Source organism: Orcinus orca, chromosome 2, assembly GCF_937001465.1.
Source record: "Orcinus orca chromosome 2, mOrcOrc1.1, whole genome shotgun sequence".
NCBI lineage: Eukaryota > Metazoa > Chordata > Mammalia > Artiodactyla > Delphinidae > Orcinus > Orcinus orca.
This window is the reverse complement of record NC_064560.1, coordinates 4,757,592-4,772,323: the sequence shown is the minus strand read 5'-3', so window position 1 is coordinate 4,772,323 and position 14,732 is coordinate 4,757,592. Positions and strand designations below refer to the sequence as shown.

At 39.6% G+C, this 14,732-nt stretch overlaps 1 protein-coding gene across 3 annotated transcripts in view; it reads left to right on the top strand.

The window, feature by feature from the left end:
* The first annotated feature begins 9,520 nt into the window (after nucleotides 1-9,520).
* The window catches only part of STAM (signal transducing adaptor molecule), a 68,113-nt gene continuing 62,901 nt past the window's right edge, over nucleotides 9,521-14,732 (top strand). Inside the window, exon 1 of one of the 3 annotated variants that reach the window (XM_004278611.3) lies at nucleotides 9,521-9,769. In XM_004278611.3, the coding sequence (XP_004278659.1) occupies nucleotides 9,730-9,769 (40 nt within the window). In that variant the 5' untranslated portion in view covers nucleotides 9,521-9,729. The remainder of the gene's footprint in view (nucleotides 9,770-14,732) is intronic. The other 2 variants (XM_049706538.1, XR_004476205.2) reach the window with 2 other exon arrangements.

The window sequence follows — 14,732 nt, the reverse complement described above, 5'->3', positions numbered from 1 at the left end:
GTAAGTAAAACCCTTCTGTCCTATAGTCATATTATTATAAGTAAGAAATTCATTCTCGAAGAACAATTTCATACCTTACAAAATTGATAATGAAAACGAAATGAAAGATACACATATGCTATTATAAACATTAATTATGTTAGACTAAACACAATATAAAAAGTAGTATTTTAAGTGCTCCTTTGGGGAACATTTGCTACATAGGCACAGATATAGCAAGGGAGCTTTAGAATGAAGCTGCCTTTTTCCTTCTTACATATTTCCTTACAGTAAGCACATTCATTTTTCACTGTGCCCAGAAACTTTGAGCTACCTTCATAATTGGAGTCATCTGTTTTGAAAATCTGTGGCTTATTTTAACATGCCTGGAAGCCTCTGAAAAATCTTTGAATGGTAAATGCTGGGGAGAAGCAGATTCCTTGGTGACGTCTTCATTTTCAAAGATCCTTCATGATACACCAGCTGCAAACTGAGTCAGCGGAACCACCATAAACCCTCACCAACTGTTGAGTATTGCTAATCCAGTTACCCAGTCATTAGCAGTTATTAGGTTAAAGAAGATGTATAATCTTTATAATAAGCAAGGGGTCAAAAGTGGAAGTCAAGAGTTGAGCTAAAATAAATCAAGGGAGTTTATATTTATTATAAAACTATCTTTTGTTGTGAAAAGGCTATTTATAGACCCTTGCATTTTACTGATTGGTCCGACCTGCTCAAAAAAAAAAACATGTTAAACCATGTTAGTCAGAAGAAGCAGTTGTTTTAGAATTATTTATTAGGAGAGCCTGGGGAGGTGGGGCAATCTTGCTGGGTAATGACCTGAGGGTGTGGTTTTCAAACATTTTTACCTTCACTCATATATATATATATTTTTTTCGTTACGCGGGCCTCTCACTGCTGTGGCCTCTCCCGCTGCAGAGCACAGGCTCCGGACGCGCAGGCCCAGCGGCCATGGCTCACGGGCCCAGCCGCTCCGCGGCACGTGGGATCCTCCCAGACCGGGGCACGAACCCGCGCCCCCTGCATCGGCAGGCGGACTCTCAACCACTGCGCCACCAGGGAAGCCCTCACTCATATTTTTAAGTGATTGTCTAAAAATGTTTCATCAAAACTATAAATTGTTGCAAAGGATATTCTTGCTGGTGATTTTTAAACAGCTTTATTGAGGTATAATTGACATAAAATAATCTGTACATATTTAAAATGTACAATTTGATAAGTATTGACATATATATATATCCATGAAACTACTACCACCACTATCAAAATGATGAAGATATACCATCAACCCATCCCTTCCCAATTTCCTCATGCCCCTTGGTCATCTCCAGTGAATCCATCTAGACCCAAAGTTAATTTTGTTAAAGGATTTCAACAAGAAATTACATTTCTTTAATAAAAAAAGAGCTATTCAAGTTAACTGTTTCTGTCCTGAGCTTTAGTAGTTTGTGCAGTTGAAGGAATTTGCCATTTCCTTTAAGTTATCTAATTTATAGTTATAGAGTTGGCCATAATACTCCCTTATTATCTTTTTAATATCTGTAGCATCTGTAGTTACATCACTTCTCTCATTCCTGAAATTTGTAATTTGTATCTTTTCTCTCTTTTTTCCCTCATCAGTCCGACTACAGTTTTATCAATTTTATTTATTGCCTTTTATTTTCCCCTATTGTTTTTCTGTTTCCTTTTTCATTGCTTTCCTCTCTGATTTTACTGCTTCCCTTCTTCTGCTTTCTTTGGGTTTCATTTGCAATTTTTTCTAGATTCTTAAAACAAAAGCTGAGACAATTGATTTGAGATCTTTTTCCCAGTATATATGCTATATTATAAATATCCCTCTAAATACTGCTATAACTGCTTCCCATAAATTCTGATATGTTGTATTTTCAATATCATTCCATTCACAATACTTCTTATTTTTCATTTTTATTTCTCCTCTGACCAATGGGTTATTTAGAAGTGTTACCTTAGTTTCCAAATATTTGGGGACTTTTAAATATTCTTCTGTAATTTATTTTTAATTTAATTCTATTGTACTCAGAAAACATACTTTGTATGACTTGAATCCTTTTAAATTTATTGAGATTTGTTTTGTGGCCTGGAATATTCTCTATCTTGATAAGTATGTTATGTGCACTTAAAAAGAATACATAATCAGGGGGCTTCCCTGGTGGTGCAGTGGTTGAGAGTCCGCCTGCCAATGCAGGGGACACAGGTTTGTGCCCCGGTCTGGGAGGGTCCCACATGCTGCGGAGCGGCTGGGCCCGTGAGCCATGGCCGCTGAGCCTGTGCGTCCGGAGCCTGTGCTCTGCAACGGGAGAGGCCACAACAGTGAGACGCCCACGTACCGCAAAAAAAAAAAAAAAAAAAAAAGAATACGTAATCAGCTTTCATCAGATGTAGTGTTCTATCAGTTTCAATTAAGACAAGCTGGTTGATAGTTTTATTCAAGCTTCTACAGCCTTACTGACTTCTATCACTATCGAGACAGGGGAGTTGAAATTTCCAACTATAATCATGGAGTTGTCTGTTTTTCCTTGAAGTTCTGTCAGTTTTTGTTTTATGTTCTTTGAAGTTGTCACTATGTGCAAAACTATATAGTTTTCTCATATTCTCTTGATTATTTGACTCTCTTTTCATTAAAAAGTGATGTTCTATATTTCTGGTAATAGTCTTTGATCTGAAACCAACTTTGTCTGGCATTAATATAACTGTTCAAGTTTTCTTTTGGTTAGTGTTAGCATGGTATATGTTTATATACCATGACATAGTCGTGTATTTAAAATAGGTTTCTTGTAGATAGCCTGGTAATTTTTTATTAGATGTCAGACGTTGTGTATTTTATCTTGTCAGGTGATGCATATTTTTGGGTTCCAGCATGTCTCCAGTGCTCTGCCCTGTAAACCGTAACAACCTTGGCCCCTCTGGACCTGCAGCTCTGTTTTCTCATCTCAAGGAGACTGAGCTCTATGCCATGGCCTGGAAACTCTATCCAGGCAGTAAACAAGGGCAATCATAACGCTCCCTTTATTTGTATCCCACCTCTCAGGGATAACTCTCTTTTTTGCCAGGGTCACTGACAACTGTTGTTCATATATTTTGTCTGTTTTTTCAGTTGTTTCCAGCAAGATGATAAATCCAATCTCTGTTATTCCATCTTGGCCAAAGGCAAAGTCTGAAACCTATATTGCTCTAATGTTTTTTCTTGACTTTAGCACTAAGACCATCATTATAATATTAAGTAGTAGTGTGAAAATGGGCATTCTTGTATGGCTTCTTTTTATAGAAAAATCATTCTCTTTCACCACTGAGTGCGATGTTAGGTCTAAGTTTTTTGAAGATGCCTTTTGTCAGGTTGAGAAATGTTTCTTCTATTCTTAGTTTGTTGTTTTTATCACAAAGGCTTTTGAATTATGTCAAATGGTATTTTTCTGTACCTATTGAGATTTTCATATGATTTTTCTCTTACGTTCTGTTAGTATTGTCAACTGCGTTGATTTTCAAACGCTAAAGTAACTTTATATTCCTGGGATACTCTCTCCTTAGTCATGATGTATTCTCTTTATATTCCTGTAAATTTCTTTTTTTAAAGGATTATTATTATTTCTGTTAATGAGGGATATTGTTTAATGCTTTGTTATAATGTCTTTGTTTGATTTTAGTGTCAGGGTAATGTCGGCCTCATAAAATAATTAAGAAATTGTTCCCCACTGAGGTATTTTCTAAAAGATTTTGTAGATGTTTGATATTATTTCTTCCTTACAAGTTTGATAGAATTAACTATTGAATTCATGGGTCTAGAGATTTTTGTGGAGTGTAACTAGGAATTTAATTTCTGTTATTGATATATATATATATATATATATATATGTTTTCAGGTTTTGTTTCTTCTTGACCCAGTTGTGATCATTTACATCTTTCAAGGATTTTTTTCCCCTTTTGCCTATGTTGTCAAATTTATTGGTGTAAAGGTTTTTAAAAGAATATTTCTTTATGAATGTTTTGGTTTAATATTAATTTCTGTAATGTCTTAATTATGGGATCTATAGTCATGTTGCTTCTTTAATTCCTGATACTGGCAGTTTATGTGTTTCCTCTTTATCTTTTGATCTAGGTAGAGTGTTATCAATTTTATTGATTTTTTAAAAATATTAAATTTTGGTTTTATTGATTTGCTTTATCATTTGTGTTTTATTTCACTGATTTCTGGTTTCATCTTTATTATTTCTCTTTTCTACTTGAGTTCTTTTTCTATCTTCTTAAGGTAGAAGCTTAGCTCATTGACATTAGATGTTTCTTTTCTAATATCTAATGCTTAAACTATTCCTCTAAGCATCACTTTAATTGCATCTCACAAATTTTGATTTGTTTTCACTTTCATCCAGTTCAAAATATTTTCTGATTTTTCTTTGACACATAGGTTATTTAGAACTGTTCTGTTTAATTTTTACATAAATTGAAAAATTTCAGATATCTTTGTTATCTTTCTAAGTTAATTCTGTTTTAGTCAAGGAACAAAATCTATTTAATTTTATCCTTTAAATTATTTTGAGTCATTATAAGGTCCTGCATATTGTCTATCTTTGTTACTGTTCTGTGTCTACTTGGCAAGAATGTTATCTTGCAGAGTTTGGGTGGGCCATCATAAACGTCAATTTGATCAAGTTGGTTGAGAGAGTTCTTTGAGTCTTCTAAGTAATTACTGATTTTCTATTTGTTCTATCTTTACCTGAGAGAGGAGTATTAAAACAGCTAACAAAACTATGGATGTATCTATTTCTCCTATCAGTTCTGTAAATCTTGCTTCCTTTTTTCCAGTTCTGTCTTTAAGTTGATACACAATTGATACTATTATGTCTTCTTGGTGAATTTATGCCTTTATCATTGTAAAATGTCATTTATTATCCCTTTTGGTAATTTTGGGGTTTCCCCTCCCTGTGGCACAGTCCAGAAACTGACCGTGGACAGAAAGCTGTGGCGATCATAGGGCTCAGGGCTTGTTCCCTTTCTCCTTGGGATCCCAGTCTGTTGGTTTAGGTCTGAAAGCAGTTGTTCCATACACTTTATCCAGCTTTCTCTTGGTTATGGTGAAAGGTAAGTCCAGATCCTGTTACTCTCCCATGGCTGGTAACAGAAGTGTGCCAATTTAATTGTGACATATTTTATTACTACATTTAACAGATATTTATGGAACACTTAGTGGAAAGTCTGGAAATATCAAGATAAGAGAGTCACAGACCAATGCTATACAAACAAGTAAAAAGTTATAATAGTGTGGCAGCTTTCAGATATGGCCCCCAAATTCTTTTATACTCCTTCCATCGAAGGTTGGATTTTATTTCCTTTCCCCGTCAGTGCAGATGCTGCCACAGCTTGTCCAGTAGAATATGACTGAAACCCTGCTGTGCCCGCCTCCTAGCTCAGGTCTTAGAAACTGGAGGTTTTCTCTTCCTGCCTCTTGCAATGTGCAGCGTGATATGCTGACACATGGGAGGTTCCCTGTAGGTGTTCTGGGCTGCAGCCCCAATGACTCCACGGACTGCCAGTATCAGTGGCCAGACAGGTAAGTGTGCAAGCTTTCGAATGACTGCAGCCCCAGGTGTAAAGTCATCCCAGCCTTGAGCCACCCCAGCTGACACTGTGTGGAAGAAAGTCAAGCTGTGCCTGCAGAGCTCTGTCGACTTTTTTGATTTGCAAGCAAAGGAAATGATTATTGTTGTCCTAAGTCGCTAAGGTTGGGTGGTTTTTATGTAGTAAAAGACACTTGGAACAAATATAATACCATTAAGTGCTATGATAGAAACGGCCAATAATCAACTAACAAATACTTATTACATGCCTAGTACAGGTCAGGTGCTGAGTTAGGAAAGGCTTTTGGGAATTGAAATTGAGTGGAGGTTTAGAGAGGGTATGGAATCAGAGCAGGAAAGGCAGAACGAATTGCTTGTTTGAAGACATGGAAAGTATGGGGGCATCAGAAAGACTAAAGTAGAGGGGATGAAAAAAAACTTTAAAAAAATGAGGGACTTCCCTGGCAGTCCAGTGATTAAGACTCTGCGCTTCCTGCAGGGGGCATGGGTTCGATCCCACATGCCACTCAGTGTGGCCAAAAATAAATAAATAAATAAATAAAATTTAAAAATGAGATTTTCAGGGGCCAGTTCTGTAAGGATGTAATGCTAAGGAATTAGAATTTAATTATTTCTTTAATGACTGTATTTCCCATAAGCTATACTCCATAAAAGAGCTTTTATCCCTATGATATTTCCAGCATCTAGTATGGTACTTCGTACACATAAGGAGTTAATAAATATTTATTAAATGACTGAGTGACTGAAGAACCATATGAGAATTTTAAAGGAATAACATAATCAGATTTGTGTTTTAGAAAAATCATTCCAGCAGGGGTGTGGAGAATGGTTTGGAGACAGGTAGGTGTATTAACTCAGCTGCCATGAGAAAATACCATAGACTGGGTGGCTGAAACAACAGAAATTTATTTATTTTTTACCATTCTAGAGGCTGGAGTCTGAGATCAGGGTGCCAGCATGGTTGGGTTCTGGGGAGCTCTCTCTTCCTAGCTTGCAGATACAGGTGCCTTTTCATTGTGTCCTCACATGGCAGAGAGAAGAGAAAAAGGAAGGTCTCTGGTGTCTATTCTTATAATGGCACTAATCCCACCATGAGGGCCCCAATCTCATGTCCTCATATAAACCTAATTACCTAATTATCTACCAAAGGCTCCACTTCTAAATGTCATCACGTTAGGGGTTAGGACTTCAACATATGAATTCTGTGGGGACACGATTCAGTCCATAGCAGTAGGAAAGGAGAAAAACATAGTAGGAGCTGAATGTAATAATTCATCCAAAGGATGATAAGAGTGTGAACTAGAGTAGTGTTAGTAACGTTCTTAGGGTATTTCTTTTCCTAAACCTTAGAATTATAGTTTTTTCCTGGAGTAACTCCACTTGCATGTTGCTCTCTTGTTTTTAAAGACAGAAGAATTTTCAAAGTCAAACAAACAAAAAAAAGGGATTTAACATTTTTAAATTAACCATAGAATTTCATAAACACATATTACAGAAACACTTGAAAGTGTCTCTACAACGATTAAAAAACTATGGTAAAACTAAAAGTGAAACTCATGTATTTAATGTTTCAGGGGATAATAATGGAAAGCTAACCTCAAAATACAAACCACTTGCACTTTTTCTATTTGGTTTTATGTTAAATAATATTTAAAATGTTTATTATTTATAGCATATTAATGATAAAAGCCCCAAAGAGCTATAACCATTCTTCTAGGTCAGAATACATAGATAATGCTATCAAGACTAATAGTCATGTTATTACTTCACTATTTCCAGTGCTCACATATTGATGATCAAGGCTTGAACAATTTGATCACTAGCTTATCGCTGGCAACAGAATTATTCAGCGAAGCACAAAGCACATCCAAATGCATCTTCATAAATATTTGGCTCTGATACATAGCGATTATGATAATGTGCCCCAGACACTAATGCCCGGAAACTTGAGGTAGACACCTGTTTCTGTCAGCCCAGTAATCAAGAACCGGTTTTTGAGAGAGAATGCTCTGCTTCACATACCAAGAGTGATGTTTTGGAAGAACTGTATACTCATCATAATGAAACACAAGCAAGTTTTGGTAATGGCTCCTTAAAATATTAAGAACCGGGGGCACTAATGTACCACATTTTTTACATTGCTGTGTTAACTTTTTTCTGCTCTTGAAAGACATATAGAATCATCACTAAAATATCTGGAAAATATAAAGTGCCTAAAGAGCAAAATATCACAAGTCTTACCATTCAGAGATAATCTGAATATTCTCACCTATTTCCTGTCAGAATTTAAAAGTTGGGGGTTATTTTGTAATCTCATATGGTTTTGTAAGCTGCTTTTACAAACTCATGTATTTAGATGTCTGTCTATGTAAATATAGATCTATATTATCACCTTTAATAGCCGGGGAGTTTTTACATTGTGTGTACTATGATTTACTGAACGAATACTAGTTAAAACGATTACTTACATTTATTTAGCACTTGCTGTATGCTGGGCACCTAAGAGCTTCGTTTGCGTGAATCCATTTGATTCTCACAACCTGATTATTACTCCTGTTTCATACCGATGAGGAAACTGAGGCACCAAGAGGGAAGTAGTGTGTCCAATCCCTAAATGTCGGGCATTTTCGTGTTTAACAATGCTCTGATATTATAAACAAGGTTGCCATGAATATATTTGTTCACGTTCTTAAAGAATGTCTTTAGGATGAGTTGAAAAAAGTAGAATTGTTGGGTCCAAAGGTACTCACGGTTTTAAAAGCTTGTGTTACATACTTCCAGATATTTCTTGTAGGGAGACTGTAATAATTTCATCCAACATTATGAGTGTACGATTCCCCACATCCCTGACTCTTTTTCATCTTTGTCTCAATGAGAAACACGTATCTAAATGCTACTCTAATCGTCATTTTTCACTTTTAGAAATGGGACTTCATTCTTAATGGATGTTTCTAAGTCCTCGTCATATTCCACAATACCAATCCTGTTGTCCACACGTTGTAAACGTTTACGTGCTACATTCGGAAGTGCTCTAATTTTGGTAGACTTACATAACTTCAATTTACATGCAAGATGCTCTAAGTTCCTTCCAAGAGGGATGCAAAATTCTTTAGAAGATGCTGCTTAACATTTCTACAGGATATAATATTTTTGTAAAGTTATAAATAAAATGACGAAATAGTTTAAGTTATTACGAATCACTAATCAATCGCTAGCTCCATTTTTCAGTTTTCTCTTTTTGCTCGGTTTGGGGCGGGGGGGGCGGGTATCGTAGACCTTCTTGCGCTGTGCCACTGCTTTGCCAATCACCGTAATCGCTTAGTGAGTGCACAGTCAGTCAGTAGGTGCCAACGCCCAGCCAGAAGTGCTTTTGACCAAGCCTCCAAAGCGGGCGTTCGGGGCCTCTCGGGAAGGTGCCAGCGCAGCCTCAGCCGCCGCGAGCAGCCGCGCGCCCGACACTCCCCTCGTGGGGACTCTGGCCAAGCCGCCCCGCTCACATGACTTCACCGAGCAAGTTCCTTGTCACCGCAGGCAGAGAATTGAACTCACAGCCCTTTTACTTAGATGCCCTCGAGTGAAGGGGCTTCCCTCCCCCTCCCCAGGGACCACAAAGTTGTGACAACCGACGGAACGGGTGGGAGAAAGGGATCTCCCCTCTCCCCAGCCTCGACTCCTTTTCTTTCTACTCAGCCTCTGATTCACGCCTGGGCTCGCTAGTCGGCTTCGGCGCACCCGGAGGACCCCGTCCTCCGGAGGTTCCCGACCAAGGCCAAAGCAGGAAGCGCAGGCATCACGGCCACTCTCCCGTGTGGCTAATCAAAGCGGGGCCGGGCGGAGGGGGCTCTGGGGTTGGGCCGGTTTGGGCGGGGCAGGTTCCGGGCAGGTTCTGGGCAGGCGGCGCCGAGGGCGCCCAGATTCCCGACAGGCTCCGCGCCGGGGGCCTTCGCGGCTCCTTCGCTCCTGTCGCCGCCGCCGACGCCGCGGTAGCTGGGGGTCGGTGAGAGGAGGAGCTGTCGCGGAGCCCTGGGGGTCCGTCTCGGTCGCTGTTTTTGTCTGAGGAGCCTTCCTTCCTCGGTCGTACCCTGACTCCCGCGGTGTCGAGGGAGAGTCCCTGCGGACATCTCAGCACGCAGTGGAGATGCCTCTCTTTGCCACCAATCCCTTCGATCAGGACGTCGGTAGGTGCTTCTGCCGCCCCCTGTCCACCTCCGGCGGACCGCGAGCCTGCTGTGCCCGCACCTGGCGGACGGTCTGGACCCCCGGGCCGGGCGAGTCCTGCCCCTTCCCTGAGGCTCTTTCTGTAAGAGTTTGGAGGAGGTTGGGGGCTCGGCGCATCCTCTTGGAAAGAAGGGGGACTGTGAGAGCCTGGGAAACGGGCCTTGAGCTGGGGCTGTGGGTTCCGAAAGAACTGCTGGAGAGGTGGGTGACGAAGGCCGCGGAGGAACAGCTGGGGCGGGAGCTGGTGCTGGGACGGTGCTTCTGGGAGGACAGAGTCGAGAGCTAGGGAGTCTTCGCTAGCGTAGGATGATAAGCCCTATGATAGAGTGTTTCCCGGGACACATGTCAGACATCTAGAACTAGGGGAATGTTTTAGGTTGGCTTCCTTAGGGGACTTTAAAATCTGTGATAGAACTGTAGCGGGAGGACAGAGCTTCTGGTTCAGGGTGGACTGTCAGAGATCTTGGGAGAGAATGATGAAGATGGAATACTTGGCAACAGTGTAGACGTCATTGAGGTCCGGAGACACTGGGCTGCCTTCCTTGGGTAGGTCTCAGTACTTTAAGTGTGGAAGAGGACCTGGGATCCGAAAATGCTAATTTGTTCTGAATTTGAAATGGTCTATTTTTGGTTTTCTGAGTCATCGGTTTTAGGTACTGATCATACCAATTCAACAGGTTAGTTTGTGTGTGTGTGTGTGTGTGTGTGTGTGTGTGTTTTCCTGGTCTGAGGGTAATAATTACAGGAGTTTGAGTTTTCAGGGAGAGAATTTTGGGGTGATTTGAATGCTCCTAGCATTTGGGGCACACACGTGTGGAGTGAAAGCAAGTTAAATACCGTGCCTAATTGCTAGAGTAAAGAAGAATAAGGACACCCTAATGGAGTTGCTTTTCATGTCTTTGTATATCTTAATGATAAAAGGTTTGAATCTTCTTTTTAACTCTAACTTACAGTCTGCCACTGAAGCTTGAAGGTTTGGGTTAAGACTAGAAAAAGGTTCAATCCCATCCCTGCCGCTGCCTAGCTCAGAGTGGAATCATGGGCAAGTTACTGGAGCCCTTTGAGTCCCAACGTCCTTGTCTTTAAAGAGAGGGAAGACGCATTCTGTTTGTGGTTCAGTGGAATAGTATGTGTAGCGGGGCCTCCTACAGTGCCTTTATATGGTGGGCAGTGACTAAATGATAGCTTTCTTCAGTTCCAGTTTAAATGAATGTCCTGAATCTCAGCAGTGGGTGGAACTTTAGAGATGACTAGTAATAGTTAATAAATAACTAATTTGGAAATTACATTTAATTTAATAGGCAGTTAGCACACACTGTTTACAGGACACTGCTCAGTGACATAAGAGAGCGATGAGTAAGCAGCATGCTGCTGCTCTCAAGCAGGTGTATAACTTACCACGTTAACTTCCAGGGCAAATGCTTAAAGTAAAACAATTTCTTAATACCTTCTTCTTCTGTTTCCAGCACCTTGATCTAGTTTTCATGTTCGTATGTAATCTAGCTTCCAACTACCCAACCACTTTTATATCCTGTTGCCTTTTGAACCCACATTTCCATTGGATTCTTAATGTCACACCTTTCCCAGTACCTACACCACCCAGTTCAGACACAGGCTCCTTCTTGCTTTTATACTTTTGCTTGTATTATTTCTTCTACCTTTCTTCACCTACTTATGATTAAAAGTCAACTCAGAATCCAACTCATACCTGAGTCATTTCCTTATTACTCTAACCTAGGGTTTCTTATCAGCGTCACTGCAGCTGGTTTGGACCAGATAAATGTCTTTGTCATGGGCGTCTGTCCTCTGCAATGTAGGCTGTTTAGCAGCATCCCTGACCTGTCCCCACTAGATGCCAGTGGCACCTCTCCCACCGAAACCCCAGTTATGATTTAAAACATCTCCAGACATAGCTAGATGTCCCCTGGGGGCACAAAATAGTTTCCAGTTAAGAAACGCTGCTCTAGCCTACTGTAATCTCCACCCTTTTCAAAACTCCTGCGACACTTTTTGTCTTTACCAAATTATTTCACATTAAAGATAGTTATATCTTGTATTAAGCCCCTGAACTCTTTTATTGGTTGCCACAGAGTAGGTGCTTAATAAAAGTTTGTTGAATTGAGAACGTGTCCATTGAGCCTGTAGACGGTAAGCTTCTTGAGTGTAGGAACATTGTTTTGCTCCAGAAAAGCTTACTTTTTGTTTGTTTGTTTTGCTTTTGTTTGTTTGTTTGTTTTTGGCCACGCCGCTGTGTGGCTTGCGGGATCTTAGTTCCCCATTGAACCCACACGCACCCTCGGTAGTGAAAGCGTGGAGTCTTAACCACTGGACCGCCAGGGAACTCCCAGAAAAGCTTACTTCTTAAAGTTAGGTTTTAGTGTTTGGATCAATTCTCTCCTCATGATCCATGTATCAAAATATCGTGAAAGTTTATGTAAGAAGACCTGCCGGAGACCCCAGCAAATCATCCTTGGACAGAGTCCAATAGACTCCCATTTAAACTTTTTCACTAGCATGTAGAATATAGTATGTAGAATACATTTAACAATATTTCTTCTTACTTTGTCAGTGAGTATGTCAGTGATATTAAAGTACTCCCACTAACTCACTTGATATATTTATCTCTTAACATTAGCATATATTTTTACTACTTCAAAATTAATTGCCTTTAGCTTTATTCATCAATAAACTGAAATGGTAAATCGGAAATTTACATACTGATATATACCACATAACATTTCATATAAAGAGATAAAATACTGGTGATCACTTTTCCTTTGAAGAAGCACCTAAATATGTTATTAGAATGTGAGCTCCATGAGGACAGGCATTTTTGTTTGGTTTGTTCACTACTGTATCCCTAACACGTAGACCAGTCTCTGGCACTAATAAACATTTAGTAAACACTTACTGAATACATGAATCTCATTTTGGATGTTATATTTCTTGCTAAGTTCAACTCTTAAATTATGAAGATAACTCATTCCATCAAGCTTTTATTTCAGAGTCCATGGTGACTTGTCTTGCCAAACCCATCAGTCAATTCCTAGTTCATTTCTTTGTTGATCTCTTAGCATTCCTCTTTGATGTACTTTATTCACTTGGTTTCCAGGACACCAAACTTTTTCTAATTTTCTGCTTAGCTCTTTTTTAGTCTTTTTGGCTTCTCCTTTTTGTGACTTCCAAATGTTCAGTTCTAGAACTTCTTTTTTGAGACTTTTTTTCCCCTTGGAGTCTTAGGAGGCAATTTAGCTTTGCACTAAGAATTCAGACTCTGGAACTACACTGCCTGAACTCAATTACCAGGTTTGCTGCTTCCCAGCAGTGTGACTCTTTGGGTTAGTTGCTTAGATATTCTGTGCCTCAGTTTCTTTATCTTTAATATGGGATAGCGAGATGATAATAGTTTTTGGTTTCTTCCCCAAACCTGCTCATTCCTTCACCCTTGCCTGTTTCAGTAGATGGCACTGTTGGTATTTACTGCCACTCATCTCTAACGTCTAGGAGTCATCACTGATTCTTCTTTTTCCTTCACGCTTCATATCCATGCTATCAGCAAGATCTTCTGGCTCTACTTTAAAAATATATCCAGAATCTCATCACTTCTCCTTCTCACATCACTAATATCTTACTCCAGCCATCGTTCTCTCTTTCATAGACTGTGGCAGGAGATTTCTAGAAGGCTTCTTTGCTACTACTCTTGCCCCTTACAATCAGTTCTCATTTACAAAGGTCAGTGATCTTTTAAAAAATCTTAGGTACTGTCATTTACCTGCTCAGAACCTTCCAGGAGCTTCCGATCCCACTTACAGGGAAATGCAAGTTCCTTAGTGTGGCCCATAGTCTGGCCTTTCCTATGTCTCTGATATGATGACAGTCTCCAAACACTCTCTCTCATTCTAAGCTTCTTGGGTCTGAATATGCCAGGCTCACTCCTGCCTCTCTATCTATATTGTGCTGTTTTCTTTGCCTAGGTTATTTTTCCCTCAGGTATATGTGAAGGTCTTGATGTCCATCACATCATTCAAGACTCTGTTCAGAAGAGTTTCTAAGAGAGGCTTTCCCTGATTACCTTTTGTAAAAAATATCCATCTTTACCCTCTCTGTGTCCTTGTTCCATTTTGTTTCTTTATAGTACTCAACTACCTCACATTGATTGATTGGTTGGTTGATTGATTGCCACCTGTGTAGAATGTAAACTCCATAAGGACAAGAACTTTTCATTTCTATTCCTAGTACTTCAGAGACAGTGCCTGGTACATAGTAAGCACTCAATAAGTATTTATTAAAGGATGAGTTATTGATATCTTGCTATCTTTCCGGTCTTGCATATCTATTTGGTGTTCTAGTATCACCTAAAAAATCAATCTATCAGAAAACTGAACTTATCTTTCCAGTCTAGTTCTTCCTTCATTATGTGGTTATTTTATAATGTTCTAGTTATCTTGATTTGAAACCAAAGAGGCATCTTTGAATCATTACCCTGCCTCTACCAAATCATCATGTCTTTGTTTTTATACTACACTGCATTCCTAGTCACACTACTTTGGACCGGCTCGTAGCCTATAGAATTGGACATGTTTTTAGTCTGTGTTGCTAGCCCAGTCAATATCAAACCACAACCAGTTTCATCTTCGTAAATGTCAATGTCACATTCTTCTGCAGTTTAGTGTGTTGGAAAAACCTTGCTTGGGCTTTGGGTTTAAATTGCAGGTGCAGCATTTGCTCTTAGTAAGTGGGCAAAATATGGACATAGGCAAGTACAGAACCGCTCTGAGTTTTCCTTCCACTTGTGTGAATAGGGATAAAAATATCTACCTCAAGGAGTTGCTATGAGGAACACTTAAAAAACACAGGACGTTCTAACTCTTTATTGGAGTTGAATATTCCAATTCAGCATGTTCAAACTCATATTCAGATTTC